We start from the raw sequence: 22,875 nt of genomic DNA on the forward strand, positions 1-22,875 counted from the left end.
ATACAACTGAAGTCAGGAGAACTATTGTATGATAGTATATTTTCATACAGCAGCAGAAGTCTCATAGAACAGAGAAGTTTTCAGTTTTTCCCAGACTTGTAGGTGGTGAAATAATTTTGTATGTAAAATAGAGTTTCTCCTAAGAAGAAGTTAAAAAAAAATATCGGAGCCTAGCAGCAGACTCCAAAGTACATATTTAGATCTCTAAACAAGTAGCCTGGGCTTTTCAGAAGTGCTGAGCTCTGCCTACCCCCACTGCTCTTAGGATACGTGTCCAAGACTGAAAGTCATTTGACTGCGTGTTCTTGCAAAGAAATACTAAGAATATGCAGTAGGTCAAAGTGGCTCCTTATCTTTGTGCAGAGATAAGGGCTGCTGTTCCTCCTAGGAAACAGTGTCTTAGAAGCGGAAGGCTGCACTTTTTATCAGTCAAGTATGTGCCATAAAGGGGTAAAAATAGGGACGCTGAGGATAAGAAAGCTGAAACCAAGGCACCTGCTACCCACAGAAGGAAACTTGGGAATGAAATAAGACTGAGTCTCTTCTGTTTTGAATACGGCAGATCTTCATTTACAGGAGTAAATAGTTTGCCTGTAAAAGCCTCTGAGATTACTGATACAATAAAAGGTTTGTGGGATTTCGATTCCTATCATGAAGACTAAATTACATTTACTGAGTTTTACAGAAGTTGAAAATATCAGAGTTGGCTGAGAAAATTAGATTTCGATACCTATTAAATGTTTACAGGGCATCCTAAATCCCCATTGAAAATCCTCTAGTTTGTGACCTAAACAGAAAAGTTGAAATTAGGTATTCAAATTGCATCACTGTTGCCAAATAATGCATAATTCATTAAATCTCACAATATTTTAATAATCCAGTATTCACTTTGCCATGATATATAATGCAGACTATTTACAATGATTGCCATTCTTTAAATGCCAGTTTTCCTTTAAAACAAGCAGCAACAACAATCAGACCCATACCCTGCTCCAAACCTTGTTTGCAAGGATTTTCACTTGCATCACTAATGTACAGATTTACACAGAGCAGAAAAAGGGGGGTGGGGTGGGTGTATTCTTATTCTGAGATTCTGCCTTGTATGCTACCTGCAGCCACATTCTGCCACTTTCATCCCTTCGTAGTTATATATCAAAGTGGGCACACCAGCATCATCCTTATAGAGAATAGAGATTGAATCCAGTTTGGTTGGAACACAACAGGCCTTGGAAGCTTTCTTTGGGTTTTGGAGATGCACCAAAGTCTGGACAATAGCATGTTTTGTTGGGGTAACGTTATCTGTCAGAGGGAAGAAGCAACCTCCTTTACACTCAAAAGCCTCATAATCTTTTGGTGCAATGATCCAGGAATCCCAGCCAATCTCTTCAAAGTTCACATGGAGAGAAGTTCTCCGACAGTGGTTGGCTCCAATGCTTCTCTTGCTTCTGGAGGAATGCCGGTGGGGCCCAGTGATGGTCTTTTCCTGTTCTTGCTCTTCAGATGAAGTGTTGTTCCCTAGTTTCTTTAGCACACTTTCTTGTTCGTGAACAATCATCTCCCGGAGCTCCACTTTGGTTTCTTTTGTCCTGTTGCTGCGGTCATTGGAGAACACTATTAGCAAGGGCAGATTTTTAGTGTCTGGGGTAACACTGATATCCAGCTTCCCACAAGCGAAACCACTCAGAGCTTTACTCTCTATTACAACCTCCAGCTTGTTTTTAGTCTTCAGTTTGTCTGCCCTGACCCATCTTTTCACAGCACTGGACACTTCAAACATCTCCCAGCCACACTCCTGGATATTGTGGGAGACAAGGAAAGATTTGGTACTTTCTGGGTTTTCCCAGTGGTCACCATCTAGAACATCATAAATGACCATGTTGCCTTCCAGCCTAGAGAGAGACCCAACTCCCCTGTGACAGGAGATATAAATTCTCAGTTCAGCTCTGGTGATTTCCTCGTATCGTGGAATAGAGATGTTGAAGAGCAAGATGTGTTTCTGAAATGGATTTTCTTCTGGTGAAGCTAAAGAAACAACATCTGCAACAGGAAATTAAAACACATGGTTACAGTGATTCTGACTTGCTTTTAAAAGACTAAAGGTGTACTTTGGGGGTAAGGTAAAAGCATGGCTACCCAACATTAAAAATAAAATTAAATAATACCATCTTCTGGCCAAATTTCAAGGTCAGGGAGTAAAAAGATGAAATGCAGGTTCCTGTTGTTGGTAGTATTTTCACCAAGATTGTTTAGAGGGGTGCGTAGAGTCTGCCTAGAACAAGCTGTGGATGATGCTGGTTGGTATTAAGTACATAAATAAGGCATCCAGGGAGTGTTAAGATTTAGCAATTTCCTAAAGAGATTTTTACACAAAGAATTCTTAAAAAACCCTATGAATTTTCTACTCTTATAATCATGCAGTGGGATGAACTGCCCTCCTAATACAGCAAAGTATACTACATATTTAAGTGTCTCTGAGAACTAGCTGTGCTGAGGCTTTTGTTGTTGTCTTCAGATAACTTTGGAAGCAGCTTGGATTACTGGGAGTTTGGGGAAATAAAAAAGTTTTTTAAATTCTGAATTTAAGCTTCAGGGTCTGTCTAAATTGGGACTTGGTGATAAACAGCCTTTCATGCCCAGGTGCCAGTCTGTTACAGGCTAGACGCACTGAGCTTGTGTGGGTTTTGGGTTTTTGGTTCTGTTGGTTTTGTTTGTTGGTTTGTTTTTTTGGTGGGTTTTTTTTTTCCTGCAAAGCTATGTGCAGTACCAGCAACTCTGCCTTGGGAAGTGCAGATATTTGGCTGGAAGATCTGACTGGTACTGTTTAAAAGCCATCACTCACTGATGTCTATTTGATGGTCAATGTAAGATAACTGCTCAGTCATGATTGGCTTTTAGGTCAATTTTAATTGGCTAATATTGACATTTCTTCACAGTGTTTACCCACTAAAGCAGTCAGAGAGTGAGATATGGAAACTATATCATCTAGCTCATACTGTTAAGTTTTCTTTCCATTTCAGGACTAGGGGCACTAATTTGGGAATTTGGAGTTCTCTGTAGTGCTGTTACCTGTGTATGTCTATTTTTCATATAACCAGAAGCTTTGATTCTCCCTGTCTTATTTTTATCACAAGGACTGCATTTACTTCTAACTTTTTTTACTGCTTCTTTTGGAGCTTTTAAAAGTCTACTTAATGTTATGCAGACAGGGTTTTTATTTTTTTTTAGTTGAGACAAGCTTGACTACTCATTTCATTATAAATCTTTCTGTCTAACACAAATTTTGGGGGAGCACTGCTGTGCCTTGCTTGGATCTGGAGACATGTTTCTCAGTTGGCTGCTGTGGTTTCTAAATACGTGAAGAGCCCACCTGAAAGAAGAGCTGTCTAGCATGAGTGTCTCAGTTACAGACGAACACAAATTTACATTCTGACATTAAAAATCAGTTCCAATTCTCTAGCTTTGAGAAACATGATTCATGTAAACCCTGTTATTCAGTGCGTCATCTCAGTTGATGTATTTGAGAAGAGAATATTGTACAGTGAAAATACAATTACCTTTAGTTTTTTTCTGTTATATTTTTTTAAAGATTGAAAGAAAATACAGAGCAAGACTACAATCCTAACTTTTAAACTGTTTAATTCATAAAGTATCTGTGGAAGTTAGGCACATAGTTCCCTCTGAATTTCAAAAGAATCTGAGTACCTACTGTCCATGTACTGTAAAAATTCTAGTCCACGTATTTAGGACTTCTCCTACCTTCAGTACTGAAGCTCCTTACAATATTGGATGCAGGGATGGAGGACTTGTCTGCAGTGTATCTGTTGTATAAATCAATCATGAACTGTGGTGGTTCTTCTTTGCTCTTCACTTGTGAGGGGACTCTTGACAAATTCAGACTCCTTAGTAAATCTGTCTTCATATTCTTCACGAAAGATTTGAAATCGAAATGGGTCTCATCTTCTCCAGGATCATGAAAGTGTGCATCAGACTTTCCCATAGCTGATAACTTGTCCCAATCTTCCAAAGGCTTGCCTCTTGTCAAACATGCAATGATATTGAAAACAGACAGTCCAGCTAATACTCCAAAATAATGCATTTCTTCTGTATTTACTTTCTGGTGGAGAGACAAGAGGACAAGGGTGTTTTAGCTGATTAAAAGTCTTGTTTCATTACAGAGGAAAGGAGATGGAAGGCAAACAACTGGAATGTCCTTTGCAAATCACTTTCTTGTGTGCTTTTTGCAGTCTGCTTCAAACCCCAGCCTCTTGTCAGTTGTCAAGCAGATTGGTTGTACGCTTGCCCTTATCAGAGTCATTGATGCCATGCTTCAGCTTCTGTTATCTAGCAAAGCTCTTAGTTAATGAAGATTCTGTAAACATCTGACAAACACATGTGGCTGGTGGGAAGGACATTGTATATTGTAAAGAATCCACATCTCGCTTTAGGGTCATCATTGCTTAATTATACTCTTGTATCATTTCCTTGCCAACACAGAGAGAAGCTTTCTTAGGGACGCAGAAGATTTCATCAAGACTGGAAATTAGAGATCTAGAACAAATTCACTGTTATTAGCTATTACTAAACATCATCTGACAGTCTTTATTACAGGCCCTTCACATGCCATCAGAAAATCGCTGATCATTTGATGGAGACCTGTGGTTTTGCAAGACGCTATTTCATGACGATACAAACAACCTTAAAACTTCTTTCTGTTTATCAGCCAAGAGCTATTGTTTGTACACAGTGAAATATCTGTTTTGCGTCAAGTTTCCTTCATGTTGGTTGCAGGCTTTTCCATTTTCAGTTTGATTCCTTTGGTGTATGGGAATTTAGTCTTGTTTTTATAGCCTCTTATGTAATATATTTCTTAGATTCTTGATGGTCAATCCAGTCTAAAACCAGTCATTATTTCAGTGACTTCATTTTGAAAACATAACTAGGCCTTCTAAGGCCACATGGAAAGTAAAAGGTTTCTGTGAAGATACAGGAAATTATCTGTGAAGATGGGAAGAATGGGCCAAGGCAAACATGCAAGATGATAGAAAGACATGGTAGAATTTCTCATGATACAGAAGAAAAAACCATAGTTTATGTATAGACAAAAATATCACTTGCTATTTATCTTCATGAATGCATTATGTTTTAATCTAATGATTCATATGTTTATCTGTACTATTAATACATCATTTTTTCTAAGCACAACTCAATACATACTGTGCATGTGACATAAAATCTGAATAGTATTATGAGCTTTTATATTAAAAAAAATAATCAATCTAATGGCAGAGATGTGGACAGGGTTTTGTCTTTGCCAGCCATTCTTCTCCAGTTTTCTAGCAGTGCATACCCAGCGTTTAAAGTGATCCCAGACTTCTCAAATACTCACTTAAATATCTGTTGAAGTAACAACAGAGGTCCAAGATGCTGGCTAATTATGTTCCTATGATGTCAGAAAGGATTATTTGGCATTAATCCTGGTCTCCTGCATAGCAAGACTGTTATGTTTTACTCGAGGCCTTTGTGTTTCCTACCTGCTGCAGAGCCCAATTACTTGTGTTTGGCTGAAACATAACTTTAAAGGTCTCCAGAATTTATCTACAGATGTCAAAGAATAGAAGATTTCTTCAATTTTTGTAGCGCTTACTCTAAAGGTTTATAACTTACAGTTACAAAACCGTGGTGCTTCATGTATTATTTGATTATGCCTGGCTTCACCTTCTTGACAGGAGTTCTTGTAACTTTCTGCCTGGCTTGAGGAGCCCCATAATGCTTGCGTTTTCTGTCTGTCAAAGTACTTGTACGGTATAATCAAGTTACTTCTCAGTTTGCTTTCTGATAAACAGATTGTGCTTTTTAGTCACATGTTATAAGGCATTTTCTCTAACTGGTTTTGTTTCTTTTCATGTCTCTTTCAGAATGTGAATGTCTTTTTGAAAAGGTGAACACTGGAGCTATACAGTTTTCTAGTGGCAGTCCACTAATGCTACATGCAGAAATAAAATTTCCTTTACTTATGTGGTTCACTACTCCAGTGTATATCTTTTCAAAGTGTTTATTAGCTCTCTACATACCATCACCCCGGATGCTCATACTGTGCCATAAATCCATGATATCCACAAAAAATATTTTAAGATTTACGGCTTTCGAAGGTGCAGACTTTTTACTCAGTAGAAGCAGCCTCCATTCCTTGTGCCTAGGTACCAAGCTCTGCATCTGTCTGCCTTAAACTGAATTTTGATCACATAAAGTGCAGCTAGATAAGTGATCTATATAAATACCTCTCTCCTAAACACTGTTTTCTGCAAATGCTGTGGGGGTTGTTATATACAGACTTCCAGTTCATATATAAAGATGTCACATAGTGTCAGGCCAAGTGTCAGCTTTGTAGAAACTTTATAATGAACAGTTCCACTCAGTGGCAATTCCTTTTGAAAGCTGCTCTTTGAGGTTTGGCAGTGACACAGTTGTTAATTCATGTGATAAATGAATATATTAATATTGTCCAGTGTTTTCTATTAATTATGCAGCCTTGTGCAAATGAATTGAAATGCTCCACAAAAACCTAGGTGTATTCTAGCTGTTGCTGTTATGGCAATTAAATTGTGGCCTCAAAGAATAAAAGTGGATTTGTTTCAGAAAAAAAATGTCCTTAACACTTTGCTGGCTAGTATTAGCTGTTTTCCTGTTTTATCTGTCTTTAATCAGCCCATGTTAGTATATCCCCAATTCTTTTAGAATTAGTTTGTGGAATTATCTTGATGTGCTCTTGTAAGTATTTGTCAATAGGAACTTTTGTCTAGAAACTTAAACATTGAATTGAATGGTTTATAGGATGTTCGTAAAAATCAAAAGATCCGTTAGAACCAAGAGAGTAAGGGTATCAGTGTCTTCCAGCAGCAGCTGACTGCATTTGTGCTATTCAAATGCAAAGTTTGCTTTTCTAGAGGAAGATTAGACATCCAGGTACCAAAGACCCAGAAAGTAGTATCTTAAACCGCTAAACAGATAGTGGCTTAAGACCTTGTTCACGTTAGCGAATTGACTGGTACAGCTAAACTGAATGCAATAAACTTTACTAGTAAGAGAATTGTATTGCTTGAGTAGTAAGGGTGTGCCTTGAGAGCTATGCTACTTAGAGCTATAATTTTGTTTTGCCTATCCTAAAAAACAGAGCTTTGCCAAAAAACTTTTAAATGCAGACTAAACCTTTCAGGGTTCCATAGGTGTCCTGAGGAGTACAGGAGAAGCATTTTTCATTATGTCCTACAGACCTTATAGCAGATGATAGGATGATATCTCTTTCCTTATTGCTTGCATCAACACATCTTGGAATGAAAGTTTGTACCCAAGGACTAATTCAAGATACAGAAATGTTTCCTTAAGGAAAGCAAAATGCAGTAGATAAGAACATAAGCTCACTAGGTTAATAGGTCATGTTGTTCAGAGCTAGTGCTAAATGGGAGCAAGACTAGACCTACAGAAAAGGGTAGATCTTAATAGAGAGCAGAAATGACAGTAACCTAAGATACTTTGAAAAGTTTTACACTTATGGCTGTTGTGTAGGAATAAATGATTAATTTCTGAGAACTTTTAAATTTTTCTTTATGCATTTGTCAGCTGCAATTTAGTTTCTTAGGGTTTGTAAAAACATAAGATCCTACATTTTTAAGGGAGATCTCTAATGGCAACAGTATGCAGAGGTTTGTCCCGGTAGTTCCAGTGTGGATCACCGTAGGTACTTTGTTAGAAATGCCTAGCTAGATCCATGATCTCTTGGCAGTCGTTACTGGCAGTCACTATAAGGTGCCTTAGAACTATTACTTATTGAGAGCTGTTTAGGAGGAACTAGCAAAAACTGCTGTGAGAGTAACCTGGCAGAGACTCCTGTATGTACTGAGTCTTGCTTTTATGTAGATTAGCAGGAAGTATCATATTTACACACCTCTGTAGTGTGTATCTGTACTACATGAGTATGTAATATTGGTGGCAGAAGTTACTTGGCACCTTCCAGGATGGCAGCCTTTCAGTTAGTCATTCATCAGAAGGTAGTGTGTATGGTATCCTTCCCCTAAACAATGCAACTCTTAATAGGATAAGATAGTGCAGAAAATTAAACTCTCTCGAGGAGGAAAACTCAATGTCTTGTGCTCTGTGGTACCTCACAGACTTCAGAAGTTTGTTGTGCTCCTGGTCTGCCTATGCTGTTGTACAGCAGGTGGGTGAAAATGGAATTGTGGCAAGTGTGTCCTGGCACTGGGGACACTGAGGAAGAGGAATGACAGGCACAGTAATGGAACGTCAGCTCTTAAAGGAGTGCTGCAGTTACAAAGGCTACCATAAATGTATCAGTAGAGAATTGTACAGGAGTTAGAGGGATGCACAGACTTTATTTCTATAAAGACTTCTAAGAGAACAACTGCCAAATATTGTGTCCCATTTCCATGTGCATTGTTGGAAACGAAAGTTAATGAAAGTTCTGAGAAGAGTTCAGAAAAGAGCTTTGAGAAATTTTTTGAGGCTTAGAATAAGAAAGCAAAGTATCTATTTAAATCTTAGCCAAAATGTAATTTGATCGAGCTCTATTTACTAAAAATACTCAGTGACAGTATTTTGGATAACAGATAAAAGGGATCTAATAAAATAGTTTACAGTAAGATCTAGTGAATTGAAACTAAAGCTCAGCAAATTCAGACTAGGATTAAGTCACTGCATATGAACAAAGAGCACTAACTTTTGGAACAACTGCTTGTAGTCCAGTAGGGATATTCTACCACATGAAATCTTCAAAAACAAATTTATGTATGTTTTTCAAAGATGTTCCCAAGCTCAAAACAGAAGTTCCATAATGCATGGTGCAGAAACTACTAAGTAAGGTTCTTTCATCTGTGCCTTGCAGGAGGTCAGTCTAGATGATCACAGTATTCCCTTCTGTCTTTAATCTATTGAGGCACGTTATGACAAGCTTAACATGTATTTACATGTTTCCATCTAATTAACAGAAGGGAACAGAATACACTTATAGAAAGACAAATCAACTATTTTTAGATACTACTGTACCTTTAATTTATTAGCTTTTGTTAAAAGCATGTAACAGTCTAGAGGATATAAAGTATAATTTACAAAAATATAAATCTTGGTTATTTTATTTTTAGTATTTCAACATATTACTATATAGTATGTGTTACTCAGAGAATATGTTTAACAACCTGAAATTATCCAGCAAACAAAAGTGGGGGATATTACATATGCCTTTTGTAGAACAAATTATGTATTAGGGAAGGGTAACCAAAAATGACTATATTAACATACTGTTTATATGAAAGCTTATGCAGTGCAGTATACTTGCATCCTGAAGAAAATATACATTTTAAGCCCTTTATTACAGCATTTTTCGGTATAAATATGCAGATTAAGAGTATGAGTGTTTTAGGCAAAAAGTTTTGATTTGTGTACAAAAGTGATATTCTAAAATGAGCCCGCCTTTGCAAGTTTACTTCCCATCTTCTTGGTTAACTGAAGAGATAAAATAGTCAGAAAAATAGCATATAAAAACATATTTTAGTCCTTTGATTATGGAAAACTTTACACTTAAAGTTCTCACTAAACACCAGGTGTCTTGGCTAAGTGGGTTAGGAAGATACTTGTGAAAGTATTGAATTCCTGGAAGATGAATATGAAAGACAAATGATGACAGTAAGACATAGCCTTCCAGGTGAGCATGTGTATTGTTTTAGTCTCTCCGCATGCTTTCTGTAGAGGAATTGTAGGCTTGCATTCATCCATCAACAGAAGTGGATTCATTTCCCATTTACAGCTTTGCCAGTGTAGTTGGGCAGGATGCGTGGGTGTTGTTAAAGATGTGTTTATATTAACTTATCGGCAGGCGCAACTTTCGACCGACATATTGGGATATACCTTTAAAACAACATTTTTGTTCTCATCTAAGAACAGGACACTGAGTGAGCTCATTTTGTCAGGAATGCAGCAGGGTTCAGGGATGCCGGGAATGATTCCTACTGCTTTTACAATGCTCTGGATTGTAGCATGATTGGATGGCCGGACAATCTGGAACAGAGAAGGAAATCGTTATCACTTCATTTATGAGCAGTCACTTTCCCAGATGGACTTGGAAAATGACAACAATTACGGTTTTTTGTTGGTCAAAAAAGTGAATATGTGTGATTGAGTCACGGGGCTGTGCAGCATAGTAAGTCCCTCACACTTGGAGCTTTCTTGTGCAGGGTCTATCTCTCAGATATTTTGTATTCCTTATGCTGCCTTCATAAATACCAGAGGAGGGCACTGGTGGCACAGCCAGCAGTCAGTAGCCTGAAGAAAGAATGGCCCTGACTGCACCTACTAGATGCTGGGAGGCAGGCACACAGGAGAAAAAGTCTAGGGTGGGGCACTCTTCTCAGTCATAAATGTTATCTTTTGTTTTCTTAACCTCTTGTCTGACTTGGAGAATTGGCTACTGGAAGTATTTCCAAAATAACTGTTCCTATGTTCCAGTGGTATTTCTCCTCATGTATGCTAACCTGGAATGAGTTACTTTTTCGTGGAGTAATTACTCTTTTAAGAGCAGAGTGCCCCAGAAGTAATGTTCATGGGGGAGTTAGTCTGGAATAGTCAGGCAATGCGACAGCCTTTCTGATCATAACCTTGTGATGAACAAGTACTTCATACCTGTAGTCTGTTTGCTTTCCTCTGTTGTCATACTTGAATACTGTCCCAGCAAATGAGTACAGTAACAGTAGGAAAATTGCACTGGTCATATCAGGTTTTTGCTACAGTTTCACAAGGTTTCCTCACAGATCTGGTATATGTGGCACATGAAATCTTTCATTGTTGTTGGTGCGTAGCTGTGTATCAAGTGGATAATGACATCTGTGGGACACAGACAGGGACTTTGCACACCTCCACATGGAAGCAGACACTTCAAGTGAGAAGAATTAATGTCTCCTATATCTTGTCTATTTTTCAAATAAAAATTGAGTATATGCAAACCATGATTTTTCATTTCCACGTGAAAAGTTATGTAGTCCATGGCTATAGCAAAGGAGCCATTTTTTAGGTTAATTCAGTTTTGATACATTTGCTTTAAATGCAATATCAGCAGATCAGATCCAAACCTTAATTGCTTTTAAGGCTTTCAGATGTTCTTTAACTAAAGCAACCCCATTTGGGCCATTACAAGGAGGAATTGTGAAATCCGTCCTGATCCTTTGGGGCTTCAAGACAGCATCCTTATAGCCAAGTCCCAACAAGTGACTGATCCTGGAAAGTGACTTTCTGTAATTAGCACATATTGGCATAATTAGCAACAGCTTGCTCTCTCAGGCCACCCTCCATCTTTAGATTTCAAAGCCGTCCGCAGACAAGCAGCAGTAAATTGTCTCACAGCTGCTATGTGAAGTAGAAATAAGCTTCTGCCTGCATTGGCCATGTCAGCAAATCTGGACAGCAAGAGAGACACAGTAGCTTTCACGTGCTTAAGCAGCTGCAGAGTTTAGAAATACAAAGAACTAGAGCTTCTAGGATCCAGTTCTTTAACCTTTAGAAAAACTTCCTGAAGTGTTCCTAGCACCTTTTATTGTTTCATGTTGTTATTTAAAACAGTTACAGATCCTGAAGTGCTACTGAAACTGAATTTCTTGACCCCATGCAGAGGATAGCCATCATTGCCCTCCGTGCCAGTTACTGACTTACAGGATTCCTGGGTACAAACCTGCAGAAGATCCTGCTAGGATCTTCTCCAGCTGTGCAGTCTCTAATAACCGCAAGGAATAAACAGATTTGAGTAAAGTCTAGCAAGAGCAGCTGTCTACCAAGACAACAGCACTGATAAAATTTCTAATGCCTGCAAGTGTACACACTACGCACAAAAATGCTTAGAGAGAAAAATGCTTATTATGGTGTATTACTCTGTAAAAAATCTGGCTGCCTGAGCCCTACATCCACAGCAGAGCCAGACAGCACACCTATCCCACATCCAGCAAGGCTCTGAATTTTCCAGCCCTTCTGGAAACCTGGCATGAGTGTTCAGTGATTATGGGCTAGGCTTCACATTAGCCTTTGTACCGATGTGCTAAAGTGGAAAGCTTGAAATAATAAATTGAATGCCCAGTAGTGATGGCACTGAGGAAGTGCTAATGCTTTGAATGCTGGCTACCAAGTTGTGTACAGCAGGCCAGGTTCTGCTCTTACTTAACCTCTAGGACAATCCTAGGTTAGAAACGTTTTGGGCCCCAGAAAATATGAGGATAGTGATGTAGCCAGAAAGCAGTTGAACAGTAGGTTTGAAATACTTTAGACCCTGTCCTTCTGCCTAGCTTATACCGCTTTAAAAATCTGTTTTATCATGAATTTGACCCTCAACACCCCCCCCACCCCCATCTTAATAAGCAATACATCCTAGCTTCAGGAGAATTTTGTTCTCATGTTTGATTTCAACTCTTGGAATTAAACTTATGAACTGATGCACTTACATGAAGTCAAGATAATTCTAATTACTGTGGACCAGGGAAAGGATATGTTCCCAGTTCCTTCTACCAGAGGTAAGACTAGCATTCATTTGGCGAATGCAGCAGTACAGGCAGCCATTAGTAACTGTATACGCTAATCTTCCCCCTCACAGTTACAGTTCAGGGAATAAGAAATTCAGCAGTAAGATAGGTGAACTTGCTCTGACAAGATTTGTACCAGAGCTGTTTTGTATCAAGATCAAGAATTGCAGTTATTAACATAATATGCAGAGTGATGTACTGATACTTTAAAAAAAATAATATCATACAATGTGATGATTTTCAGTGTGCCAGGTATATAATTCTATCTCCACAGTTATAAAAAGAATACCTTGCAGGTTGGCTGTGTAGACATGAATAGCATTAATCTGGCCTTTGATTTAGGAGTGCCAAGATCATGTGCATGCTCTCCTGACTTAGGGTAAACACATAAGAACAAAAGCTATTTCTCTCTCCATAACAATTCTTATGTTCAGACCTGAAGCATCATCCATTCTGATGTCCTAGTTAACTCTGTTCATTTGGAAACAGTAATTTAAAAAAGTTCTGTGAATCTGCCTTTATTTTCTTTTCCTCTTCAAAATACAAAGCCAACAAAAAGTAGACCTCTTCTAAATCAAACCCAATCAAAGAGTGTGTCAAACTAAAAATCCCCAAATCTATGTATCTGTGATTCAATTTTAAATCTCTTTGGTTTTTTTTGTTTGTTTTGGTTTTTTGGCACCTAGATGCTAGTGCAGCCACGTTAATTTATCTAGAAAACAAGTATCAAAATGAGAACTAAGGTAAATGTTTTTGACTTTCAAGGAAATCTTTATTATATAGCAAGTAATATTGCTAGATAAGAAATTAAATAAATCAGCAATATAAGCCTATTTAACTATTCCGGCTAGAAACAAATCCACTTTCTTTTGGTTCTGTCAGCTTTTGTGTCATGCTAATCTGCTCACAGGAAGCTAGATGCATTAAATGTATCTCCCCCCCTCCCCGGTATGTATGAATGGTGCATTAGACTGTGGGTTTATGGCAGAGGATCTGTACTCCCGGGCTGTTTTTTGTTTTGGATAAGTTAAATGGTGCTTGTGTTGCATGATCTCTTTCTACTACGGTAAAAAAAGTGAAGTTGTATGTGAGCTTGTGTAAGCTTTAATTTTTACCAGACCATGTATCAATTTATGTATACATAGTTCAGCGCTAGCCAGCTACACAAGAACATGTGGTCAGATTCATACAGCTTACTGTGATGTCTGGATTTCCGCTATTTCTGGACTCAAAATAGCCTGCATATCTACTCTTCCTGAAATCATACTACTTATTTCAACACAAACATACATCAGTCTCCATGTATGTAATGTAGGGCCGATTTCTGTCTCGGAGCTTTGAAATTCTTTGCTGTAAAACACTGTTCATTATTTATGTGCCAGGTGATCACATTCAGAAATGTCAGGAGAATAAATAATCAGGCCATTTGTAGGTAGAATTGCAAAATAATTACAGTTTCTAAACATGCAGGTTACACGCTGCTTCAAATCCTCCCCTCCCCCATTACTTCAAGGCCCTGTAAAATGCCAATAATTCTTGTGCTACATAGGATTGCCAAAATTTCTACTTTTTGCCATAGAGTGAGTGAGTGGGAGTGGGCCAAATCAAAATTCCATTGGAGCAGGAGTTCATGTTTGCCTCTATTAGCAAATTTCACACTGCTGCTATAGGAGGAATTAAGTATGCTAGCTTTAGAGTGTTACGGACAGCTATGTGGCATTTCCAGCCACATAAGATAAATCACCTTTTTTGTTCCAGCAGGATTATCTTAATTTTAAGAATTTAGTAAAATAAAAAAACACCAGAGAATTTTGAGACACAAGTATCGGCTTAACCAGCATTCTTATTTTCGAAGTGACAAGCAATTTCTTAAAGTTAAAAATACCTCAGGGTCACTACTCTGCATTTTTCTCCTAAGGTATTTTCAGTGGAATTCAGAAATACTCTGAAACAGCAGCTTGTTTTATTATTAGCATATAATACCTTATACTTCTGCTACCACAACAGAGTAATTTGATGATTTAGTGTGTGTAACCATATTTTAATAAGCTGCATAAGTCTTTGTATTATGGTTTAAAGATATAAGATGAGAAATTGTAAGATAAACCTGAGACATTTTTCTTATTGTTCAGATTACCTTTAAAGATAAGTTGGAATCTTTTTGCTCTGTGATTAATAAGTTGATGGAAACAATATTGCTGAAATTAATTACTCTGGACGAGTCAATAGGGTACAGTGAAAAGGGTGAAATCTGAAGGAAATTCTAACTAAAGAAGCAGTTGGATAGACAGAACAGTAGTTCTGCTGTTTGCAGGCTAACAACAACAAAAAGGCATACTACCTTGGGCATTGGAAATTCACATGCCCCTGCACAGTAGTAGGCATCAAATGATTTGGGAGATATGATCCATTCATTCCAGCCAATATCAGCAAAGTCAACTTTCATGTATCTTCTTGAACAAATCCTTGGCTCATTCCATTGTTTTCGCCTTGCTTTCTTCATAGTTTTCTCATCAAATTTTAGCACCTGAGACTTTGTAAGTGTTTCTGTATTTTCTTGCCCTTTTCTCCTTCGGTCTTTGCGTGAGGCTTTTGGTTTCAGGGATTTGTAGGCATTCTCCCATATGTCATGTTTGTTGTATTTATTGTTGTTATAATCTACTTCTGGCAACTCATTGTTCTGAATAGGACTAGAGAGGTAAGTATCCCTCCTCACTCGGGTGTCAGTAGAAGCATTGGAGGGTAGATTTGGGTCCCCATCGTTGGAAGGGAATGGATCATAACGCTGTAGGGTGACTGCCACGCTGTTAGGCTCTGAGATTGCAAGATCGTTGGCATAAACTAGTATATAAGGTAAATGGCTGGTGGCCTGTTCAGGGAAGCCCTGATGTTTCTCCCCAGAATCAAGCTCAGCGCAGAGAATGAGCTCTCCAGCCTGTTTTGATTCTTTTATGATGTGTGAAATGTCCTTTGCATGCCAAGCCCCTCGCCTTTGAAGAAAGACAGTAATGTTCCCTTTTACTAGCCCATAGGCAGAATTCTGATGAATACTTTGGAAAATGAGGTTGAGCCGCAGGATCGGAGGCAGGTGAAGGAGTCGGCAGGAGGAGTTCTTGGAACGCTTACAAAACACTTCCCGGTGCCGAGATCGTTTGTCAGCATAGAAGTGAAAAGTGGCAGCAAGGATCATCTCTGAATCCTGCATGGATGTCAGATTGAAGCAGTACACAGGCTTCTGGGCCAAGAATCCTACAAGAGAGCAAGGAAAACATGGATAAATATCTGGGACCAAAAATGGTAGTCAAACCCTTATTCCTTTATAAGTGGATTAACAAATTTTGATTTTCACTTGGCCATTTCAAATCAGTTAGTAGCAAACTTGTCACTTCAGCTTAAAACTATAGTGAATCAAAGGAGGAAAAAACCCTAACAATATTTAATGGCAAAATTACAATAACATCAGGGCTGTCCAACACACTAGGCAATTTTTGTATACATGAGGGATAAAACTCTTCCCAGAGATTTTCAGTTTCAGACTGCCTTTCATTCCAGGCAGGCAAGAAAAGCAATCCTTGCTTCTATTTCGTTTATAACAAAATCAAGCTCAGAGAAGCTATCAAATTTGTCCAAAGCAGAGCTCAGAATGGTACCTTACTCAGTATACCAGCTGAAAACCAGGTTTATAGTTAATATTCAAAATGGTCTAATCCACACCTGACTACAAAGATTCCTGAAAGATCTCTGGGTGCTAACTCTGTGGGCAACACTTAGGAAGTTCATTGTCCGTAAGTAGTGCACAAGAGACATTTCACAAGGGGGCTGGAAGTAAGCAGTGCAACATATTTTGGGGGCCGTTACTTTTGTGAGCAGTCCTTCTTTCTGGTATACATCTTGTAGGAGCTTTGTTTAAAGCACTGTGAAACCTACTTTGTTTCTAAGACTTGTGTTTTGATCTGCTTGAAGTTAGTGACAACTACTGTTGAGTAGGAGCTGACTCATAAAATTAAAACTCCATTTGATGTAGTTCCTTTTTTGCTAGTGGAACAATGTGTGCTCAAGTTATATCTCTATGCTCCTCACAAGGAAGATGAACAATTTTACACTAATAACTGTTTACACCATGTTTATTTAAACAGTAGAAACCTCTCTTAGTGTGTTAAAATGTAATCCCAGAATCAAAAGACCATGCATTAACGGTCTATCACTGTGAAAATTGGGTGGGGCGTGTTGTTTTGGGGTTTTTTTTTTGTTTTTTTTTGTTTTTTTACTAGCTCATGAGTATACAGGAAAGTGGTGGCAGAAGTGATTCCTGTTCTCCCAAACTCAGACTACAGTGGGTAGGTTTGTCTCATTAGTTAAGTCAAGTGGGCAAACCCTCTAGCAGCTCTTTTTGACATACCTGGAATTCTCTGGCAACAGGGTGGAAAAAAACTCACAAACAAACAAAACCCAACAAACCCAACAGCCGGTCTTCTCAGAAACACTTAGGTTTGTTTTTCAATGCGCCGTAGATGATGAGCCACAGAAATCTTGGCAACAGAAAAGCAGTACTGTTAAGTGCTGCCTGCCAGATTGTTCCTCCTTTTAAGCAGTTTTATTTGAAAGATGGAAATTAAATCGTGCTACATCTCACTAAACTGGTGCTTGCTGTCTTCCAGTTCATGCTGGATAAAACCATCATTCAAACTAAACCATAGCAGGTTAGGATGTTCATTAATCCCAGGCCCACATAGGCAGTCTGAAAGTACAATGTTCAAGTATGCAATTTCAATCTGCACCATCTTATTTTTTTCCTGATGTGGTGAAGTGGAACAGCTTATACTGATGCCCACATAATGATTTCATAGGTGGCAGAGAGGCTAACAGAAACAGTATGCTGTGATGAGAACCTATTTCTTTCCTATCAGTAAACTTTTAATCAATACTAATGCACAGGTGATCATACTATGAAAAAAGAGTTTAGATTCTATTCAAGTCTTTTAAGCATAGAATTTTCACAAGGCTGATAGCCTATTTTTCAGACCAAGGAAGAGAATAATTGTAGTTCTTCCTTTAGAACAGCAGGCTGTTGTCTTTTTCATTTCAGAAGGCATATTTTTTAGCCTGTCCACTGCCTCTCCCTACCTGAGCTGTGTACAGTTGAAAATTTTAACATTTTTTTAAGTAGTAGAATGCTTCTAGCACTATGAGCTCTGTAGATGACTATGAGGCATATGCATCATTGGGATAAAGGCATTTCAAACACCAGAATCCCAGGGTTTCAGATGTGAAGGTAACTTGTAATGATAGCTCAGAGACAGGGAGTTCTAATTAATCTAAATTAATTCTGCATGCTGGAGTGAAACAAACCCTTCAAAAGTCAAAATCCTTTGTAGAACAGAGTAAGAATCTGTAAATCTGCAGCTACTGTAAAGCCAGAAGCCTGGAAGTACAGGCTTTTAGGAATTGAGGAGACCTGAGTTTTGGATGGAACATACTCATATTTATCATATTGCATCAGATCACTCAGGCGTTTACCAACCTGTCAACCAAGCATTGTTATGTTTTCCAGGTCTACTCTGAGTTGGAACTGTACTAGCTGTATACATTAAAGCTGTTGCATCTACCTCTGCTCACTGTAGACACCTTCAAGTTAGGAATACAGGCAAGGTGTGTAGAGGACACATGCCAAGAGACTGGAAGGAAAAAAAAAAAAGCAAGTGGCCAAGGAAAGAAAATATTAGCCTTTACTACATAATCCACATAGGAGAATGTTGCATTTCACTAAATGAAGACTAGCAAAACAGATTCACATGTTATTTCTGATAACACATTTGTGAGAAAGAAATATGCAGAGAATGTAATTCAAAATATTTTAAGCTATAAAATTATATTAAAGCAAGGCTCTAGAGACCAGAATTACAGTTGCCTGGGCAATCTTGATTTGGTTTTCTTGCACATATACATTATAATACAGTCTTAATTAGATGGCTGCTATTTTCTACTATTCACCAAGGCCTTTGCTTCATTTAGCACAGAGTATGGATAGTGTTCAGGGAATGAGCCTGAGCTGCAAGAGTTGATTTATTGGAAGTTTCATGGCTTAGGCAGCAGATTGCTTCCATGAAGACTAATTCCCCCTAATCTTAGCAATTTAGGTGAAGTTGGACAATAACTTAATATTTCACATTTGGTCATGAACCACTAACGACTTGACTGTGTAACTAACTTCACTCAATTGGTGCTGTTTTCTAAAGCTACACAGTTTGCTGAAAACTGGAAAGCACCTAAAGAAAAAAAGAACTTGAGAAATTAGTTCATAGGCTGTCTTTCAGCTCCTTATCACAGAAGTAATGAACTGTTGTGAATACAGGTAGAGGTAAGCTCAGGGGAGGTGATCAGATGTTTGTGAAGCACTGTTCCTGAAGCAATAAGTGCTAGAGGAACATGAGGAAGCTGTATTTAGAATATGTGCAAACAAGTACATGCATATATATATTTTGAGTGCCTCACACTGAATATGGAGAAATTGTACATATTCAGTAACCCTGTCAGCACCATCTATATCCTGCAGGGGATATGTAGGATGGCAATACAGCTGCTGTAGTTGAGGAGGCTTCAATAATGCATGTGACAAAGGAGCAAACCAAGTCCAGACAAACATTTTGCACCTCTGGAGCCCTCATCCTGACAACCATAGCTAACAGTGATGCTCAAGTGCTCCCTAACAAACAGCTGTAAGCTGCAACATAGGAATGGAAGGATTTTCTGAAAGGCACATGTAAAGAAGATATCCATTGCTTGAGATAATGAAAAAGAAATTATTATATGTGTAATCCATTTTGCTTATCTTAATAGGATCAGAATTATCATTATATTTTATAAAGAATGGATGTTCCACATATCTTGTTAGAAAAACATGCCAATTTCTTCTTTCAAAAGAAAACACTAGAATTTCTTGGAGGAGATAAAGAAAAAACATACTGTCAGATAAGGTTCTCCTTGTGTCATTCTATGGTTCATTTCAGACTGTTCATTGCTAGGTTGATGAATTACAATTTGTCATAACAAAGGTACACTGCAGATGAGCTTCTGCTTTCATGCCATGTTACTGGGGAGAAATAGGATCCAGTAGAGAAGGTACACAGGAGACAGGAATTTTGGACATGGGTGTACTTTATTTTCACTGCATGGCAAGACAGGTTACTTCCAGGTGTCTCTGGTTTCATGATCTGGGAGATGCACAAAATAATAGCACTTTTTAATTGGTCAGTAGTTTATGTGCGAGTAGAAAATGCGGCTATTTTAGTGTTTTAAACCACTTCAATGCAAGTAACTTGTTCAGCAGAGTAATTGGAAAATGAAGAAAAATAATATAGTGCAATTCATGCATTCTTCCAAAATCACTGTTGCAGTCCAGGGCCTTCCTTGGGTAGCAGCCCGTATCAGCTGCTCAGTTCACAGAAAAACAACAGTGATAGCAGGAGGTCATGGAATAACCATCCACAGTGGAAGTTCCTTCCTAACCCCTAGTAGTTAGGAGCTGCTAGCTAATGATCAAGAGCATGGCAATTTGTTTCTCTCCCAAATGCCTGCAGTTGCCTTACATCCTAACTTCCAGATTTCTAGATATTTTCATTAGCCACTTACCCTTCCATGGGATCTCCTACTGCTTGAGTATCATTACCTTTTAATATTATATTTGGCATAGGATAGAAGTTCAGTTGGGATGCACTAGAGAATGAGTTATTGTGCATTATAGTAACAGTTCCCTAACACACTGTGTGCTGCGTTATATTCTATAGCTGAGGCTTAAATGTAGGAGAAAGATTGAAACTCACAAAAGCAAATTTTGAATTCGTTTTTATAGGCATCTGATGAATATTTCTGGCAACATAAAAATTATATTCCAGAAACTTGTATAGTTCTTATTTTAAGAGCCAAGACCATAGTTATTGTCCGTGGGAGTTAACCAAAGGAGGAAGACATTTTCCAGAAAAGATACTTTGTGTTTCCTTGACAAAGGATAGACTAAAGAGAGTATTAACTACACAAACCTCCTCTTTACTACTTTGAAGTAAGACTGGGATAATGAAAGCATGGTTTTGACACAGTATATATGCTCTTTTACCGTCATAATCAAGCCAAGTAAAGCTGAGGAGGGGGAGCTCAGACAGCTGTCTTCTCAGGTTTAGACAGTGCAACGGACTTAAGATCCCGAGCAGTTTTAGGCGGTCCCGTAGGCGGCACTCTTCCTAACAAACTTGTGAGCCTGCGAGAAGAGCCGGAGGAGAGGACCCGCAGCGGGTGCCCTGGCTACTAGTTTTACGCTCCAAGTATCTCTGAAAACATCTTTCGACCCAGTGCCGGTGGTTTGCATCCACAGCAGCGGAGGCTGTCTGGAGGGAGATACCTTGTTGCAGATACTCCCGGGGAAGGGAAGGGAGCCGGGGGAGGGGGGGAGCCATCCGCAGAGCGGAGGGGTGACACCGTGCCCGTGCAGTTAGCAAGGGTCCCCCCCGCATTCACCCAGCGTGACAACCCCCGCAGTCAGTGACAGCCTCGGCGCAAACCCGTCGCTTTAAAGCGAAAAAGGAGCGAGGGGGCTCCAGCGGTGCCCCCCGCGCCCGGCCCGTCTTACCCGGCCTGGCTTTGAAGCTGCGGACCGTGTTGCCGTCGCCGGGCCGGCTGCCTTCCCGGTTGTACTTCTCGTAGAGCTTAAGCATGTGGACAGCTACCATGTCCTGAGCGATGCTGCTCAGCGCACCGGGCGGCGGGGAGCCCCCGCGGGGGTCGCGGCCCGGGGAGGACGAGTCCCAGGCGGCCGGCGGCTGGACGGGGCAGGCGGCCTGGCTGCCGGCGCCCGCCCCCGCAGGCGAACGGCAGCCCCCATGGCCCAGGGCCCAGAGCAGGAGGCAGCAGGTCAGGCGGCCGGCCATCGGGGGGATGCTGCAGGGCGGCCGGGCGCGGAGCGGCGGCGGCTTGGTCGCTGCCTGCGTCCGGGTCTCCCGGTTGTCCCTGCCGCACCGGGGCGAGGGGGCGGCGGGGCCAGCGAGGGAGGAGGGAGGGTGGAGGCGGCCCCCCCCCTCCGCCGCCGCTGATGCCGCCTCCGCCGGGCCAATCCCCGGGCCCGGGGGTGAGGAGCTGCGGCCCGGGGGCGGCGGAGCGGGGCTATGGGGGGAACTCTGCATTCCTCTAGCGTGGGGCTTCCCCGCTCTTTAAAACGTAGCGGGGGTAGGAGCTACGTTAATTAGCGTACAGCCGCTGATTGGAGACACATGTCACCGCCGCCGCGGTAGCAGCGAGCGCTGCGGCAGGACGACACCTTGGCTGCCTGCGCTAGCGAGGGTGGGGCCTGAAAATAATTTCAAAAGATAGAAGCAAATAGCTAGCAAGGGGAGGCAGGCGGTGGGAAAGGACGGGAGGGTGGCAGGGACAACGTGAGAAGGAAAGGGTGCGCACGTACGTGCACAAAGAAGTGGAAGGGTCTTTTCTGTTTTAGTCGGCAGAGCTGACAGTGCTGTCTTGGGAAAGCAACTCTGTAAATAGTGTTTGTTTCAAGGATCCCGGAGAAAAGAGAAGTCCCCGGTGGGGTCCGCACTCTGGAAGACCCAGTGTGAACTAGCCAAGAGTGTAACGAGGGTCACTGGTAATTCCAAACAGATACTTAAATAGTAGGGGTTGGAAGGACAGTGCGTGGGCAAACTTCCATCATTGGGCTATTTCTATGTGTGATCCGAAGGAGGAAAATACTGGTGTGAATTTCTGAAGGATTTACGTGGCTTAGGTTGGAGGAGGTTGATTTGAAAGTGAATAATGCATGTTGTGCTTATTTGTCATGTGGCACAGGTAGTTCCGAATCATAGTTTATAGTCACCCGGTGGGTATAAACGCTGCTATAATGAATAGCAGTTTTAAAGACAACCTATAAGGAGAGTAGTATATTTTAAGGGAATTTGTTCATTCTGCCTCCTTTTTAAAAGCTTGTCCTCTGGTAGCCAAGTTACTTTTCTTGGAGACTATACAATACAGTAATAAAAAAATTGTTGGAAAAAGCCAGTGTTGCTGTGTATAACACAACTCTTGTGATTATTTTTTTTTTTAACCTTGGAGTGTCAAATCTGAGAAGATAATACTGAAAGCCTCTGAACCACAAGTCTGTAGTTTTTGGATCATGGCAAGGAAAGGTTTGATAATTTTTAAAATTAGCAACAGGCCACATTGCTCTGTGCCCCATGAATGTATGAAACAAACAATTTGCAAATACAAATTTGACCAAATGTATGTTGCTAAAGTATCAAACCTCCTATTAATTAATCTTTGCTTATAA

General features: G+C 39.9%; 2 protein-coding genes across 2 annotated transcripts; both read right to left on the reverse strand.

Moving 5' to 3' along the window:
- Positions 1–852: 852 nt before the first annotated feature.
- Positions 853–4,525, reverse strand: GDF2 (growth differentiation factor 2). The gene is made up of 2 exons (XM_005242576.3): positions 3,757–4,525; positions 853–2,037 (listed from the first exon to the last, which is right to left on the reverse strand). The coding sequence occupies exons 1-2, from the start codon at positions 4,094–4,096 to the stop codon at positions 1,106–1,108; spliced, it is 1,272 nt and encodes a 423-aa protein (XP_005242633.2). The 5' UTR covers positions 4,097–4,525; the 3' UTR covers positions 853–1,105.
- Positions 4,526–9,038: 4,513 nt separating this feature from the next.
- On the reverse strand, positions 9,039–21,644 carry GDF10 (growth differentiation factor 10). Its single transcript, XM_005242595.3, has 3 exons — positions 21,187–21,644; positions 14,908–15,815; positions 9,039–10,065 (listed from the first exon to the last, which is right to left on the reverse strand). Exons 1-3 carry the CDS (start codon positions 21,482–21,484, stop codon positions 9,874–9,876), a joined length of 1,398 nt encoding a protein of 465 aa, XP_005242652.3. The 5' UTR covers positions 21,485–21,644; the 3' UTR covers positions 9,039–9,873.
- Between the last annotated feature and the right edge of the window lie 1,231 nt (positions 21,645–22,875).

This window comes from Falco peregrinus, chromosome 1 (assembly GCF_023634155.1).
Source record: "Falco peregrinus isolate bFalPer1 chromosome 1, bFalPer1.pri, whole genome shotgun sequence".
Lineage (NCBI taxonomy): Eukaryota > Metazoa > Chordata > Aves > Falconiformes > Falconidae > Falco > Falco peregrinus.

Excerpts from the sequence above, each read along its gene's own strand:
- GDF2 (XM_005242576.3), bottom strand. The coding sequence starts at position 4,096 with ATGCATTATTTTGGAGTATTAGCTGGACTGTCTGTTTTCAATATCATT. Across the intron at positions 2,038-3,756 it reads AAGGAGCTTCAGTACTGAAG|ATGTTGTTTCTTTAGCTTCA; the intron begins GTAGGAGAAGTC and ends TTCCTGTTGCAG.
- GDF10 (XM_005242595.3), bottom strand. The coding sequence starts at position 21,484 with ATGGCCGGCCGCCTGACCTGCTGCCTCCTGCTCTGGGCCCTGGGCCAT. Across the intron at positions 15,816-21,186 it reads CAGCTTCAAAGCCAGGCCGG|GATTCTTGGCCCAGAAGCCT; the intron begins GTAAGACGGGCC and ends GCTCTCTTGTAG. Across the intron at positions 10,066-14,907 it reads GTGAATTTCCAATGCCCAAG|ATTGTCCGGCCATCCAATCA; the intron begins GTAGTATGCCTT and ends TCTCTGTTCCAG.